At 65.2% G+C, this 15,486-nt stretch overlaps 2 protein-coding genes across 2 annotated transcripts; one reads left to right on the top strand and one right to left on the bottom strand.

The window, feature by feature from the left end:
* Positions 1-872: 872 nt before the first annotated feature.
* Positions 873-3,479, bottom strand: LOC138818651 (collagen alpha-2(I) chain-like). The gene is made up of 2 exons (XM_070009627.1): positions 3,460-3,479; positions 873-2,556 (listed from the first exon to the last, which is right to left on the bottom strand). The coding sequence occupies exons 1-2, from the start codon at positions 3,477-3,479 to the stop codon at positions 873-875; spliced, it is 1,704 nt and encodes a 567-aa protein (XP_069865728.1).
* Positions 1,351-14,793, top strand: Dusp8 (dual specificity phosphatase 8). The gene is made up of 7 exons (XM_070009477.1): positions 1,351-1,437; positions 5,471-5,784; positions 7,292-7,430; positions 9,906-10,072; positions 10,721-10,880; positions 11,107-11,230; positions 11,415-14,793. Exons 2-7 carry the CDS (start codon positions 5,554-5,556, stop codon positions 12,460-12,462), a joined length of 1,869 nt encoding a protein of 622 aa, XP_069865578.1. The 5' UTR covers positions 1,351-1,437; positions 5,471-5,553; the 3' UTR covers positions 12,463-14,793.
* The last annotated feature ends 693 nt before the right edge of the window (positions 14,794-15,486 follow it).

The raw sequence follows: 15,486 nt of genomic DNA on the forward strand, positions 1-15,486 counted from the left end.
AAGAGCAAGCCTGGGGGTGTACGAGCACACCCCGAATGTTTACCCTCACGGGATTTCAGCTTCTTTCTCAGGGCTGTGACCCCGTGAGCAGCATGAGCAGATGGGCGACCAGGCCCCTGCCCTGTGGGGCCTCACGGAGCTCCTAGGCACCTGACCTGAGCCCGCCGCCTCGCTTGCTCCTGTTCCAAGCCTGCCCTGTGCGGCCCAGGTGCACGTGCGCCCGCGCTCCCATGGCGGGGACCCGGGGAGACCCCGTGCGCCCGCGCTCCCACGGCGGGGGCCCGGGGGGCCACGCGCACCCGATCCCACGGCAGGGGTCTGGGGGGCCACGCGTGCCCGCGCTCCCACGTTGGGGGCCTGGGGGGCCACATGCGCCCGCACTCCCAGGGCAGGGGCCTGGGGGGCCACGCGCGCCCGCGCTCCCACGGCGGCGGGTTGGGACGGTGGGAGGCAATCCACGGAAGCGGCAGGGTGGGACGTCGCAGGTGGCTGCGGGGGATCGCACGCACGCACGCGACGCGTGACCCGGGCTACCCACGTCGCCAGGGAGCCCCGCGAGCCCAGTGGACGCCCGGGCTCCCGCCTCCGGGGTCGTGGGGCCGGCGGGCGCGGCAGGTAGGGCGGTGCGCTCGCTCCCCTCCGCGCCGGGCCCGCACCAACAAAGGCCGCGGGAGAAGCCGGCGCCCGCGCGGCTCGCGCGCAGCCGGCCCGGGGAGCACGCGGGGACCGGCCCGTGGGAGCGGCCGCGGCTCGCGGCACGGCGGGACCGCGAGATCTCCGGGTCCCGCGGAGCCCCAGGCCCGGAAGACTTCCCGGAGGCAGCGCCGCCGGGCCCCGGGTCGGACAAGGGACCGGGTCACCGCGTAGCCCCTTTAAGAGCCGGTGTCGCGGGAGGGCGGAGGGCGGCGGCGGCCGGCGCCTCTGATCCGCACCGGGGCCCCGGATTCGCTGACGTCACCCGCCCCGAGCCGCGCGCGCTGATTGGCTGCAGGTGACGTCAGGGGCTTTTTCGCCGGGCATGACCTCATCCCCGCCTGCGGCCCCGCCCTCCGCCCCGGCCTGTCACTCCGGGCGCCCGTGGTGGCCGAGCCGGCTCCGCGGCCCCCGCCCCACCGGACGCCGGACGCCGGACGCCGGACGCCGGACGCCGAGCCGGAGCCGGGCCGGAGTCGCCGGCCGCGCCCGCCGAGCCGCGGGCTGGGATGCGCGCCGCGAGCGCGCGTGCCCGACCGCCGTGCGCGCTCCCGGGCCCGAGCGAGCGCTCCCCGCGGCGGCGGCGGCGGCGGCGGCGGCGGCGAAGGCGACGCGGCCCGAGCGCGCCCCCGGCCCCTGCCCCGGCTGCGCGGGCCCCCGGCGGGCCCATGGGCGGCGCGGCCGAGAGGGCGCCCTGAGCGCGGCGCGGGTCCCCGGTGCGCGCCCGCGGCGGGCGAGACCCAGGTGAGCGGGGCGCGGGCCGGGAGGGGCGCGGGGCGCCGGCGGGGCCCGGGGGCGCCGTGACCGACCGCCGCTGGCCGCTGGGAATCTCCGCTCGGACGCGCGGGGCGGGCCTGCGGGTGCCGCTGCGGGCCGGCCGGCCGCTCGGCCTCCGTGCGGGCGCGATCTGCGGAATACGCCGCTGCGGTGCCGGGGGAGGGCGCGCGTCCGTCCACGCCCGGCCCCGCGTCCGTCCACGCCCGGGCCCGCGTCGGTCCACGCCTGGGTCCCCGAGACCATCCACGCCCAGGCCCCACGTCCATCCACGCCCGGGCCCCCCCTACCATCCACACCCGGCCCCCCGCTACCATCCACACCCGGCCCCCCCTACCATCCACACCCGGCCCCCCGCTACCATCCACACCCGGCCCCCCGCTACCATCCACACCCGGGCCCCCGCGACCATCCACACCCGGGCCCCCGCGACCATCCACGCCTGGGCCCCCGCTACCATCCACACCCGGGCCCCCGCTACCATCCACACCCGGGCCCCCGCGACCCTCCACGCCTGGGCCCCCGCGACCATCCACACCCGGGCCCCCGCGACCATCCACACCCGGGCCCCCGCGACCATCCACACCCGGGCCCCCGCGACCATCCACACCCGGGCCCCCGCGACCATCCACACCCGGGCCCCCGCGACCATCCACGCCTGGGCCCCCGCGACCATCCACACCCGGGCCCCCGCGACCATCCACACCCGGGCCCCCGCGACCCTCCACGCCTGGGCCCCCGCGACCATCCACGCCCCGGCCGGCGCAGCACATCCCCGCCCGGGGGCGGCCTCGGGACCGGGTTGGAGGAATGGCCCGCGGCTGGGTACCTAACCCGCGGCGGTGGGTGGGGTCAGGACCAGGCCCTTGCCCCCCACCCCCCCGCCGGGTCACTGGACTCCTTCGGAGACGTTTCCGCTCCGGTGGAGGTGCGCTGCCGAGCGGGCGGGGACCCGGCGCCGGCGGAGGGGTGGGGGACGGAGGGGGTGGCGCCTGCAGTGTTCCCCCGTGCAGCCCCCGTGCGGGCTGGGACAGCCTGAGACCAGGGCAGCGGGAGGAGCGGCGTAGCTCGCCATCCCGGCCTTGCAACCTGGAGGACAGAATGGCATGCACCCACCACCGATCGGCAGGTCACGTGACCAGCAGCTGTAAGTCGGTCTCTAAGTCTGACTGAAGTACCTCCTGCTGCTGTCAGCCTAGGCACTGGGGAGAGCAGCTGGGCAGGTTCTCTTCTGCCCTCAGCCACTGGGGAGGTTCCGCGGTCCCGGAGGCCACCTCTGGGAGCAGAGATCAGAAAGGTGCTTCAGGTGGCGTGTTCAGGACTCTTTCCAGCATCCCTCCTCTTGGGCAGATGTTGATGTTCTGGTCTTGAAGTTTTCTTGGTGGGTCCTCCACAGGTCTGGAGAAGGCCTAAATGTGCAGCCCTCAGAGACAGCAGGGAATGAGGTCAGCCTGCAGGACTCCATGGGCCAGGAGCACCTCTGCCTGGACCTCACAGGGCAGTGTCCTGTAGAGGCCCTGGGCCGGCCAGGGCATAGCGGGGGGGGGGGGGGGGGAAGGGGACAGGCCCCCAGGAGCTCCACAGAGCAGTGTGACCACCACATGCTGGTGGAGATGGAAGGAGGCCTCCAGCCTCTGCCTGCCACCCAGGCCTGGTCCACATCCACCCCTGGGGACCCGTCCTGCCCTCCTCCAACTAGGCCGGCTCTGCCTGGCCCTTCCATTGACCCAGCTAAGGCCAGTGATGGCCTGCCCTCTGCCCCCCATCCATAGGCCCGGGTGCACGGAGGTCTGATGAGAATGGACAGCCTGTGCAAGCGCTCAGGCCTGCCATCCAGAGGTGCTCTGCCCCCTCCCCTTCCTGGCCTCCAGAGGTGCTGCTGGGTAGCAGTGGGCTGGCATCTCAGCACCTTGGTCCCCCCGGCCTGCTCTTTCCTGAGAGCCTGCCTGAGTAGGAGCAGGGGTGGGGGCACATTCCTGGATCCTCCCCTACCTGGTGCCCCGGAAGCCCATGTGTGGAGCTAGTGGCTCCACTAACAGGCTATAGCTTGGAGGGAAGGCTACCCCAGGAATCAGGCTGATGCTGGCCACATATGTGTCCAGGGATACAGATGTGCTGTGTGGGAGAAGGTTGTGGAACTGGCACCTGTGGTACGTGTGTGGGGACCTCGGGAGCGTAAGGACACGTGGGCACGAAGGTTTATGTGTGTCACTGCTGAGCTCTCCTGCGCTGCATGTATGTGTGCACACATTTGCACGTGAGTAGTTGCACACAGCAGTGTAGATGTTTGGGAAGGAGGGCGTGCGTGTCCGTGTGCAAACCCACGTGGGCCTGGACAGGTGAAGAGCAGCTGTCAGGCCAGCTGTGTGGTGGTAGTGACGCCCTGCAGTGGGGCTGCCCCGGCCTCCCTAAGGGGCCTGGCCTGAGCAGAGCCTCCTTCCCGCCTTGGACTTGAGATTTGCCATCTCCTGGGCTAGAAGGCTTTGCGGAGGGCTAGGGCTCTGCCTGCAAGGTGTTAGGGGCGATGCGGACTCCCTCCCACTCACCGCAGACTTGGGAAGGGCAGAGTCAGAGCCACTTCCCCCTGAGGACTTGCTCAGAGTCCATATGACTGTTGCAGCCCCACTGACCTGTTCAAAGCTGACGGGACACCTGCGTCCCCCAGCCCACCGTGAGCCACGGTGCTCTGCGAGCCGCCTGAGGTCCTCCCAGAGACCAGTGACCAGTGCAGAGGCCTCCTTCCTCTTCCTGCCCCAGGGGGCTCGTCCTGCAGAAGGACACTGCAGTGCTGGGAAGTCCGGGGCTGTGGGCTGGGATCGGCACTGCCCCCCAGCTGTGGGAGCCGGCGCTGCGGGCGGCCTGCTGGCTCTGCCCAGTAGCCAGTGCAGTGGCGGTGGGGCAGCTGCCCCGTTGCCTGGCACCTCTGCTGTTGCCATGGCAACAACAAGGTGCTAACTTGCTAATGAGTCCCCTTGGCTGCACAGAACAATACTGCCCGTGGTTAATAGGGCCTGGCTACAGCTTCAGGGTTCCCTGGCGGGCAGGGTGCAGCCAGGTACCAAGCTTGTGAGCCCTTCTGCCCACCCCTCCATGCCCTGCTCATACCCCTCAGCACAGCATGCCCTCCCAGTCCTTCCCCGTGGCTCTCGGGCTCTTCCCTGCACTCCGAGGCCTCCCACGTGATGGGGTGGGTGTCTCCCAACTGCACTTCCCCTCCAGCTTCCCTTGGGGCAGCTGAAGGGCTGGAGTGTGTGGAGCCCCCCACACACCCCCAAACCCTGTGGTGCCCTGCCCTCTAGCCTTCTAGAGCCCACAAGCAAGTGGGGGCAGCTCCAGCCACCCCCTGCCAGGGTCCAGGTTCTCGGTTTAGGGAGTCGCCCTGCGGATTAGGTTCTGGGGTCTGGCCACACAGCACTGTCCAAGAGCAGGGAGAGCAGGTCTAAGGGCCGCTGGCTGGGAAGAGGACTGGCTGAGGACAAGTTCTGCACCCTGCCTCACCAGGGGGCTGGGTGGGAAAAATGCAAGGGCCAGAGGGTCTGGAAGGCCGGAGAATAGATGCACCTAGGGGTCCCGAGGAAGGACCTGAGGGCTGGATGAGGTTTCTCCCAGGCACTGTCTCACAGGATGAGTCTTTGCTGTGTGTGTCTGTGCACACATGCACACATGCACCAATGCACCAATTCTGAGGCTTGAACTTAGGGCCTCAGCATTCATCCCTGAGCTTTTTCACTCAAGGTTGGCACTCTGCCCCTGAGCCACAACTCCACTTCTGGGTTTTGGTGGTTAATTGGAGTTGAGAGTCTCATGGACTTCCCTGGCTGGGCTAGCTTTAAACAGAAATCCTCAGATTCAGCTGCCTGAGTAGCCAGGATTGTAGGCATGAGCCACCTGTGCCTGCTCGGATGAGCCCAAGTGTGCATGTCAGGGTCCTCCCAGGGGCCACTGGGAGCCCGCAGCTGCAACCCAGGGCCCACCCGCGCCTGACCATCCGCCTCTCCCTCAGGTCTGGGCCATGCACTAGGGCACTGCACACACTGCAGGCTGCGTCCTCCAGGAGCCACGCTGCCCGCTGCCCGCTGCCCCACCATGGCAGGGGACCGGCTTCCACGGAAGGTGATGGATGCCAAGAAGCTGGCTAGCCTGCTGCGTGGTGGGCCCGGGGGCCCTCTGGTCATTGACAGCCGTTCCTTTGTGGAGTATAACAGCTGGCACGTGCTGAGCTCTGTCAACATCTGCTGCTCCAAGCTGGTGAAACGGCGGCTGCAGCAGGGCAAAGTGAGCATCGCCGAGCTCATCCAGCCAGCCGTCCGCAGCCAGGTACCCCGCCCCCCACGCTGCGCGTGCCCCCCCCCCCGCGCCTGACCACCTCCCCAGCACACCCCGTCATTTCGGGAGCCAACAGCTGAGCTACAGGGGGGGCCGGGAGAGGAAGGGGTCCTTGGTACCACAGCTCCGGGAGGGCTACTGGGAGACCAGACCCTTCACACAGTGCTGCTCAGACGGGCCTTTGTCTCTGAGGACAGGAAAAGTGGGCCCAAGTGTGCCCAATCCCAGAGGGGAGAATACTGAGTGGGTGATGAGGTTCAGAGACTAGCAGGGTCAGCAGAGGGGTCAGTTACCTGTGCAAGGGACCCAGAGCCAGTTTCCTGTGCAGGAGACCTGCAGTGTCACCTGGGCAAGGGACCCAGGACTAGTTGCCTGTACAGGGGACCTGTGGTGTCACTTCTGTGAGGGACCCAGGACTAGTTATCTGTGCAGGGGGCCTGGGGCCAGTTTCCCCTGCAAGGAACCTGGGGCACTACCTGTGCAGGACCCCTCACCCCCTCTGGGGAGGGGGCATGCCAATCAGCAGCAGGAGGTTTGGGGAGGGGTTCAGGTGCAGCCCTGCCCACCGGCCAAGCTGGGACCGGAGAGGAGCGGGGGATGGTCGCTGTTCAGGAATCCCCGGCTCTAAGGACAGAGCCACCCCCCTGCAGTTCCAACAAGGAAGGGGAATCCGGTGATTAATCACCCCCAGGGAGGCTCTGGCCAGGGTGTGATCCTATTGGCTGCCGGTGACATCATCCAGCCCAGGGTTGGCAGCTCAGCTGGCTTAAAGGCTGAGTGTGGGTGGGGGTGGGGACGTCAGCCTGTCTGAGCAAAAACCTCTCAACATCTGGCCCGAGGCTGGCACAGTGAGGAAGAAGGGTAAGGGGGACCCCAGCTTCCAGTTAGCTGTGTCCTGACTTGGCAAGGGGTAGGTGAGGGGGGTGGGGGGAGGGGGTCCTGCAGCCTTAGTTTCTCTATCAGGGGTTGGAGGGAGCAGAGAAAGAAAGAGAGGCAAGCTGGCTCAGCAGTCAGCTCCACTGAGCCCAGACCCAAACAAAGGCTGTGTGTGTGTGTGTGTGTGTGTGTGTGTGTGTGTGTGTGTGCGCGCGCGCGCGCGCGTGCACGCTCACACACGCACACACGCGGGTGTGCGTGTACGCGTGCCCGGGTGCGTGCGCACCCACGGTCCTGGTTACTCCTCGTTACAAATGGGACTGTCACAATGGACACAGCTCTCATCTGTTCCTTTCACCCAGGAGTGCTAGAATACCAGCCCCTCCCCCCCTGCCTGACTGGATGGGTTATTTTGTTTACACCTGCCCAGGTAAGCCTAGCAAGGCACCCGGGCAGGTGGAATGCTCAAGGCATGTGTCAGGGCACCGGTCTTCCCTTCTAGCCAGCCGGGTGGCTGGCACCTCCCCCCTCCCTCCCACAGTGTGCTCTCCCCGTGGGCCAGCGGCCGTGGCTGGGCGCAGAGCACCTGACAGCGCTCTCATCTCGGACCCCCTGGCTTCAGGTAGAAACCACTGAACCTCAGGACGTGGTGGTCTATGACCAGAGCACCCGGGACGCCAGTGTGCTGGCCGCAGACAGCTTCCTGTCCATCCTGCTCAGCAAGCTGGACGGCTGCTTCGACAGCGTGGCCATCCTAACAGGTGAGGCTCCCTCCTGGGTCCGCCTGCCTGGGCTGGGGCGGCAGGGCGGGCGTGTCTGCTGGGACAGGGGGGCCAGGGATCTTGGTACCACCCACTGACTGCCCATATCAGAGCTGTTGCGGTATGGGCCTACGTCTACCCAGCAGGGGAAGGGGTGGACCAGAGGAAGTGCCCATGGCCAGCTCAGTGTAGAGCGGGAGCAGGGGGCCCAGGCATTGAGGACAGCCCCTCCACTCCTGCCACAGTCTTCGTAAGAGGGCCAAAGCAGAGAGCCCACTTTCCAGGAACCCAGCCTGGGCCGGCACTGCCCCCAAACTGTGGGATTCCCCAGAAGGCGTCAGTAGACTGTAGGTTGCCTAGCAACAACCTATTTGATCCTGACTGGGGGGGGGCCACCACAGGGCCCCTCCAGGCATGCCTGTGCTCCAAAAGTAGCCTCCCCAGCTGGCCTTGGAGTGGAGGCTGGGAAGCCCCCTCCCAGTCACACACTGGCACTGACTCACACCTCACACCACCCACCCACAGGCAGTGGCTGTGAGGCCTACAGGGGATCCACCTCCGGGGGAGGGGCCCCAGTGCTGAGACACCCAGTAGAGCTGCCTGTCCCAGGGATGCCCACCGCCCCTGGCCCCAGGAGGGATTTCCATGGACACTGCCACCCAGCCTCTGGAAAACACAGGCCACAGCAGGCAGACAGCATGGAACGCTGAAGGCAGGGTCCCCCCTCCGCCCAACAGATTGCCCAGCACAGACTCCTGGTCCTGCCTGGGAAGTGGGCACAGCTTCTGGTCTAAGCTGGCCCTGCCTTGACCTGTGAGAAAAAAGGAAGACTTTGAGTAGAGGAGAAGGAAGCCCATGCGTGGAGGAGCGGTTTTCCAGGATCTCGTAGCCAGGCCATGGGTGACCTTTGCTTAGGAGAATGCCAGGGGTGGGTCCTCCCGTGATGGGAGGCTGTGGGAGAAGGTGCTGGGGTCCTGCTGCTAGGCCCCTGTCCCAGCCCCACCCCATTAGGGCAGGTTGCAGAGGGGTCCGGCCCTCCGAAAGGAAGCAGACCCTCACCTAGGAGCCGCTGCAGCTCAGCTCAGCCTCCTCTCCAGGAGCCAGTGAGCTTTGCTGTCACTGGTGCCAAGATGACCTGCTTCTCCCACCTCGCTGGTAGGTTCCCAAGGACAGGACCCCTTTTCTTCCAAGGCTGGGCCTAACCTCCCCTACCCTGGCATTTTCTCCCATGCCCATAGTCCCCAAGCCAAGCTGTCTTTGAGGCCAGAGGAGCCTCACACCAGGCACCAACCATCCATGGTCTGGGCGGGGTGTCAATTATCCAGGTCCCTGCCACCTCTTCCGTAGACCAGGACAGGAAAAAACAAGGGAATGGCCGGGGGCCGAGGCCCCTGCCTTCAACCCCAGTCCTAGGAGACAGGGGGGGCCTTGGCTTGGAGTTGTCTCTTGTGCTAGATGCTTTGGCTGAGTCTAGAACCTGGAGCCTCTTTGTCAGGGGAGCTTGTCACCCAGAAGTACGTGGGCAGCCCTTGTGCAGCTGAGCAGTTCACCTCACCTCCAGGAGTAGTGACCACAGGGCGGATGCTGCCCAGTGTCAGGTCAGACACGGCAGCACGCCAGCCGGGCCAGGTATGGCCTGGATCCCTCTTCTGTCTCCATGTCCCTCGGCTTCCCTCTGCCTCCCAGCAGTGCTGGAGGCTGAAGACATAAGTACGCCGTGCCTGTGGACACAAGTCAGACATACTAGGGACTGGAACTGGTCTCCCGGCTCTTGGGGGGAGGGGCTCCTTCACCAGCCTGGGGCACAGGACTTGGGTGTGCGTGGCAGGTGACAGGGCACTGCGTGGAGCAGGCGTGTGTGCTTCCGCGCCAGGTTTCCCTGCTGTTCTGTCATCTGGATGGAGTGGAGCCATGACTGAACCACAAATACCCCTACAGGCCACGCCAATCCCAGGGGTGATGTCATGCCCAGGGTGGAAGGGGGAGGGGTCCCCTAGGAGGCCTTCCCTCCCGGAGCTGGCACTGGAGACCGTGCCTGGGACTTCCAGCCAACAGGAGGCAGGGAGCAATTGCATCAGCACGGAGGAGGCCAGAGTTGAGCAGGGGCTTCCTGTCTGTGTTGCAGGACCCGTGCCCCAGCAGGAGACCCTGGCTGAGGTCTGAGTCAGCCTCCCCTTGAGCCTCATGTGCTGTGTCCACCGGCCACCTGGACCCCGCTTTATGGGCATCACAGCAGCGTCCCCCGGGCCCGCCCCTAACTTGCATGGGGAAGAGTGTGGGCGTGGGCTCAGGCTATAAATGGGCCACAGCACGTGCCCCTGGTGTGGCCCGATGGCCTGCCAGGAGTAGTCCAGGTGCTCAGGCCAGAGGCTCAGCAGGGCGCAGCCACAGTGGTAGCTAGTGTCCTGGCCTCACTCCCACCTCAGCCGGCCAGCTGTCTGACCTGCCTCTGCGTCTCCTCTGCGTCTCCTACAGGGGGCTTTGCCACCTTCTCCTCCTGCTTCCCCGGCCTCTGTGAGGGCAAGCCTGCTGCTCTGCCATCCATGAGCCTCTCCCAGCCCTGCCTGCCTGTTCCCAGTGTGGGCTTGACCCGAATCCTGCCTCACCTCTACCTGGGCTCTCAGAAAGATGTGCTGAACAAGGTGTGTGCGTGCGGGGCCGCGGGGCCGCGGTACGGGGTGCCAGTGGGTCCCAGGAGAAGACAAGGCTGCTTGGCTCAGAAGCGGGCTCCTGAGGGGGTGGTAGGGAGGGCAGTGGACGAGGGGGGATCATTGGGTGGGGGCACTGGGAGACCCAGGACCCCTCCCCAGTAGGACCTCAGCCAGGCTTGGGGGAAGGGCCCAGGTGGGCTGGTAGAGAAGCAGGCTTCTAGGGCCTTCAGCAGGGGCCCAGCCTGCATGCTGGGCTTGGGGGAGGGGCCAGGAGGGTGGGTAGAGAAGCAGGCTTCCAGTGCCTTCCGCAGTAGGTGGGGCCTGCATGCCAAACTGCTGCTGTCACTGGGCCCCTGGCCAGCTCAGAAAGAATCCTGGGTTTTAAAAATGGTGACGAGGGACCAGGGTGAAGCCGCCGCCCAGGGAGGCGACCCCAGGCTGTGGGTGGAGCTTGGAGAGAAGGCCAGCCCATAGCGTCCTGGCTCCAGCCAGAGTGGAGGGGGCTGCTGGTCTCAGTCCCAGAGTCTCAGACTCCAGCACACCCCAAGATCCCGAGTCTCTTCAGGCTGCAGAACAGAAGCACTCATTCCCCCTGCCTTCTCTGCCTCCCACCTCCAACCTGTCCCCCCATGCCTCCAGGATCTGATGACTCAGAATGGAATAAGCTATGTTCTCAATGCCAGCAACTCCTGCCCCAAGCCGGACTTCATCTGCGAGAGCCGCTTCATGCGCATTCCCATCAACGACAACTACTGTGAAAAGCTGCTGCCCTGGCTGGACAAGTCCATCGAGTTCATCGGTGAGGAGGACGGGGATGAGGAAGCGGGCGGGGGGTGGGGGGCTGCTGGAGGAAGGCTGGCCTGAGGCCCTGGCCTTGCTCGGGCACCGAGGGGGGGGGACCCTGAGGAGTAGCGAGGGCTGTTGGTGGGGGAAGGGCAGGGGCTTCTTCCTGGTGTGTGTGGGGGGGAGTGGGGGGAGAGACACAAAAGTGCAGTCTCAGCCCTCACTCAGCTGGTTGCCCCCAGATAAAGCCAAGCTGTCCAGCTGCCAAGTCATCGTCCACTGTCTGGCCGGCATCTCCCGCTCTGCTACCATTGCCATCGCATACATCATGAAGACCATGGGCATGTCGTCGGATGACGCCTACAGGTACCTCCGAAACCCCGGGCCCCGGCGTGCATCCTCCCTCCCTCCCTCTCTGCACCGGTGTGCCCCAGCCCGGCGCCCAGGCGGGAAGAGGGGCGCTGCGCCCCACCCCAGACAGGGCTGTGTGCGTGTCCGAGGAGGGCAGAGCGGTTGTGGCCGGCCGGCCTGACTGCCATGCCTCTCCCAGGTTCGTGAAGGACCGGCGCCCCTCCATCTCCCCCAACTTCAACTTCCTGGGTCAGCTGCTAGAGTACGAGCGGAGCCTGAAGCTGCTGGCCGTCCTGCAGGGAGACCCAGAGCCCCTCCCGGGCCCGGCTGCGGGCGTCCCGCTGCCCCGGCTGCCCCCATCTACCTCAGAGAGAGCCGCCACGGGGGGCACCGCCGCCGGGGCGGCCGTGGAGGGCAGTGGGGAGGCCGTGGCCGCACCCCCGGCCACCAGCGTGCTGCAGCAGGGCCTGCGCGGCCTTCACCTCTCGGCCGACCGGCTGCAGGACACCAACCGCCTCAAGCGCTCCTTCTCCCTGGACATCAAGTCGGCCTACGCCCCCAGCGGGCAGCCCGACTGCCCCGGGCCCCCGGACCCCGGTGAGGCCCCGAAGCTCTGCAAGTTGGACAGCCCGTCGGGGGGCGCGGCCGGCCTGCCCTCCCCGAGCCCGGCCGACAGCCCCAGCCCCGGCCCGGAGGGCAGCGCTCCGGAGGCCCGGCCCCGGCCCCGCAGGCGCCCGCGGCCCCCTGCCGGCTCCCCGGCACGCTCCCCCGGCCTGAACTTCGGGGACGCGGCCCGTCAGACTCCGCGCCACGGCCTCTCCGCCCTGTCGGTGCCCGGGCTGCCTGGCCCCGGCCAGCCTTCCGGGCCCGGGGCCTGGGCGCCGCCCCTGGACTCCCCGGGCACGCCGTCCCCCGACGGGCCCTGGTGCTGCAGCCCCGAGGGCGCGCAGGGCGCGGGGGGCGCCCCCCGGTTCCCGGCCTCGGCCTTCGTCCGGGCGGGCGCACCGGGGCCCGGGAGCGGCGGCGGCGGTGGGGACCTGCGGCGGCGGGAGGCACGGGCAGAGCCCCGGGACGTGCGGACCGGCTGGGCCGAGGAGCCGGGCCCCGAGGCGCAGTTCAAGCGGCGCAGCTGCCAGATGGAGTTCGAGGAGGGCATGGCCGAGGGGCGCGCACGCTCCGAGGAGCTGGCAGCCCTGGGCAAGCAGGCCAGCTTCTCGGGCAGCGTGGAGGTCATCGAGGTGTCGTGATCTCCGCGTCGAGACCTCCGTGGGCCCCGCGTGCGCATGCCAGGGCCAGGAGAGGTAAATGGTTCTGACCGCCGTTTTTATGGAGACGTGACTATTTCGACTTTTTTTTTCTAATTTATTTAAGCTGTTCACTCTGGCCGTGATTTGGAGGCAGTGCGGGGCGGTCCTCGAGCTCTGTTTTTACTGTCTGGTATTTAAACTGAAATACACGTGTCTAAGCAATATGAGGCCACCTTCAGTCCCAAGCGGGGCTGGGTGCCAGACCCCGGCCCCTGCTTGCCTCTTGCCCGGAGGGGGGACAGGGGGAGACCATTACTGACCTTGCAAAGAGCTGCCCGGCTTCCTGCACTTTTTACATAAAAGAAAATTTAAAAAAGAAAAAGAAAACCTTTGCCACAACTGAGCCGCAGAACCTCCCTTCCCACCCATCGTCCCCTCTCCTCCCCTCTGCCCATCTTCTCTCTTGTCTCGGGCTCTGCACCAAAGCCATAGGTAAGGGTAAGGCGGTCCTGCTGTGCTGTCTGAGTCTCCCGGGCCTCCCCCACGAGCTCAGGGGCCACGCCTCAGCAAAGTGGGGGCCTCCTCGCTGTCCTTCACCCCAGAGCTGTGCCCTGGCTGATATTGACAGACAGCGGCCCTGTGGGGCCAGGGAGCTTAGCAAAGCAGGTTCCTAAAAGCCAGAAGACGCAGACCCCAGGGTGAGGATGGGGCGGAAAGGCCCCTGCTCCTGCCTGAGACAGGTTCAGGTCTTCAGAATGGCCCAGAGAAGCCGTTCAGAGGAAGCACACCCTTCTTGCTCCTTGGCAGGTGCCCCCGACTGCCCCCCTGCCCACATGAAGCACAGGGAAAGCTCACTTGGCCAAGGAGCAAGGCAGGCCTCGGAGCAAGGCTAGCTCGTGCCAACTCCACGGGCCCAGGAGTGAGGGCATGGGGCCAGGGCCTGGCCTAGGCTCTTTCCCCAACCCGGTGCCAGCCCCAGGCAGGACTTGGAATCCAGGGGCACGGCTGAAGCTTGGGGGTCTCATGGGCAGGCCTGCCCTGAGTTGCATAGGGAGTTAGGCTCCCGCCTGGCTTCGGAAAGTCCGTTTGAGGCAGAGGACTGTGGAAGCATGTGCCAGCGACGTGCCCTTGTCAGCCTGATCTTCAGGGCACCTCTGTGTGTCCCTGCCCAGGGTGCACTCCCAAACCCTCCAGGGGGTCGGCCTGCCTCCACCCCAGGTGGCGCTTTTTGGCCCCGTAGGACCAATCGGGGAGTGAGGCAGGAGAGAATTCCCAGCCGCCCCTGCTTTCCCAGCGAGAAGGGCCCAGGAGGCTGGGTCGCCTGGAGCCCAAGGCTTTGGGGCGGGATAGAGGTCCCTGCTCCTCAAACATCTAGTGGGGCCATCATGTTGGGAGGAAGCTAGGGGCGGGCAGGTGGCAGGACTGAGTCCAGGAGCAGGCCTGGGTGGCGCTGCCTGCCCCCTGCTGCCTCCTCACTGTGTCCTTTTATTTGTTCTTCTTTTGACCCCCAGCCCTGTGTTCCTGTCACCCCTTCTTAAGCAAACGTCCTGTTCCACCTCCCTTTGTCCCACCCACCCTGCTCCTTGAGAAAATAAGCTATCATTGTTGTATTTGCAATCTATGGATTAGAGGTTTAAGTATTTATTATTATTATTATTGGTTAATTATTATTATTAATTATGTAAATTTGCCTCCTGTCTCTTAAGTTGGGTTTCTGAGGTGACCTTGGGTGTGGAGGATGCACTGGCTCCCCCCTCCTTGCCCTTCACCCCTCTGCTGTCCAGGAGACAGTGCCCTGGGACCACTGGTTGGGCCCCAAACCTCTGGGGCAGGTCCCGTGGCCCCTCCCCTCTCCCTGATGAAGCATGCCTTCTCTCCTGAGCACATTGGGCTTTCCAGCCTCAATCTGCCCCTGCTTTTTCCACACTGGTCACCCCAAGATGAACAGCCAAGGCAGGAGAGAAAGTCCAGTCTTAGCTGCCGCCACCACCAATGTGTGGAGGGAGGTGAGGCATGAGACTTCTACCCACTCTCCTAAGTCTGGAGGGCCGGGCAAGCCCTCTCCAAGCCTTTCCAGCCCCTCCCACCCCTTCTGCCTGGCCACCGCCTGGCATCGGGGCTGCCCAGAATGGACCTAGCCCCTCCTGTTATTTGCTGGAAAGTCCAGCAGAGAGAAGTGTCTGGTCCTCTGCCCAAGGCTCCTGGTCCCTGAGGACTGGGGTGCTGGCTCACCCGTCCCCTCAGAACCCGCCCCAGCTAGCCCAGCCGCACTTTCCTCTTCCCACCTTTTGTATTTGGAAACAATGTGTTGTTAATAAATCCTCAGACAGATGTTTTCCCCAGGTCTCCACTGCCTCTTTCTTCTGGCTGGGGTGGTGGGCAGGGGTACGGGATGGTGGGCCATGTGGAGGCTCCCCGAAGCCAGGAGCCTGGTGGTCAGATCTGCAACACCTACTTGCCAGGTGGGCAGAGGAGAGGGTGCAGAGGGGCAGAGCCTGAGGCTTGGGCTGAGTCGGCCAGGCCCAGGGAAGGCACAGGCCTTGGGTACAACCATGGGATGGAAACTGCTTTTCTTTTTTAACCTGCTAGCACAAGTTTGACCTAACAAAGCTATGCAACTTAAAACTCAGTTTGGCGCTGGGTGTTGGTGACTCACGCCTGTAATCCTAGCTACTCAGGAGGCTAAGATCTGGGGATCATGGTTTGAAGCCAGCCCCAGCAGGAAAGTCCATGAGATTTTTTTTTTAATTGTCAAGGTGATGTACAGAGGGACTACAGTTTTACATAAGTAAGGTAGTAAGTACATCTCATGTTGACCTTGTTACCCTTCCTTCATTTTTCTCCCACTTTCCCTCCCCCCAAAGGTGAGACTCTTAATCTCCAATTAAAAAACAAAACTACTCAGAAAAGCCAGAAATGGTGCTGTGTCTCAAGTAGTAGAACACTCACCTTGAGCAAAAGAATCTCAAGGTCAGCACCCTGGTCCAGAGTTCAAGACTCAGGACCAGCAAAAACAAACAACTC

Source organism: Dipodomys merriami, unplaced genomic scaffold (assembly GCF_024711535.1).
Source record: "Dipodomys merriami isolate MVZ:Mamm:240054 unplaced genomic scaffold, mDipMer1.0.p SCAF_78, whole genome shotgun sequence".
Classification (NCBI taxonomy): Eukaryota; Metazoa; Chordata; class Mammalia; order Rodentia; family Heteromyidae; genus Dipodomys; species Dipodomys merriami.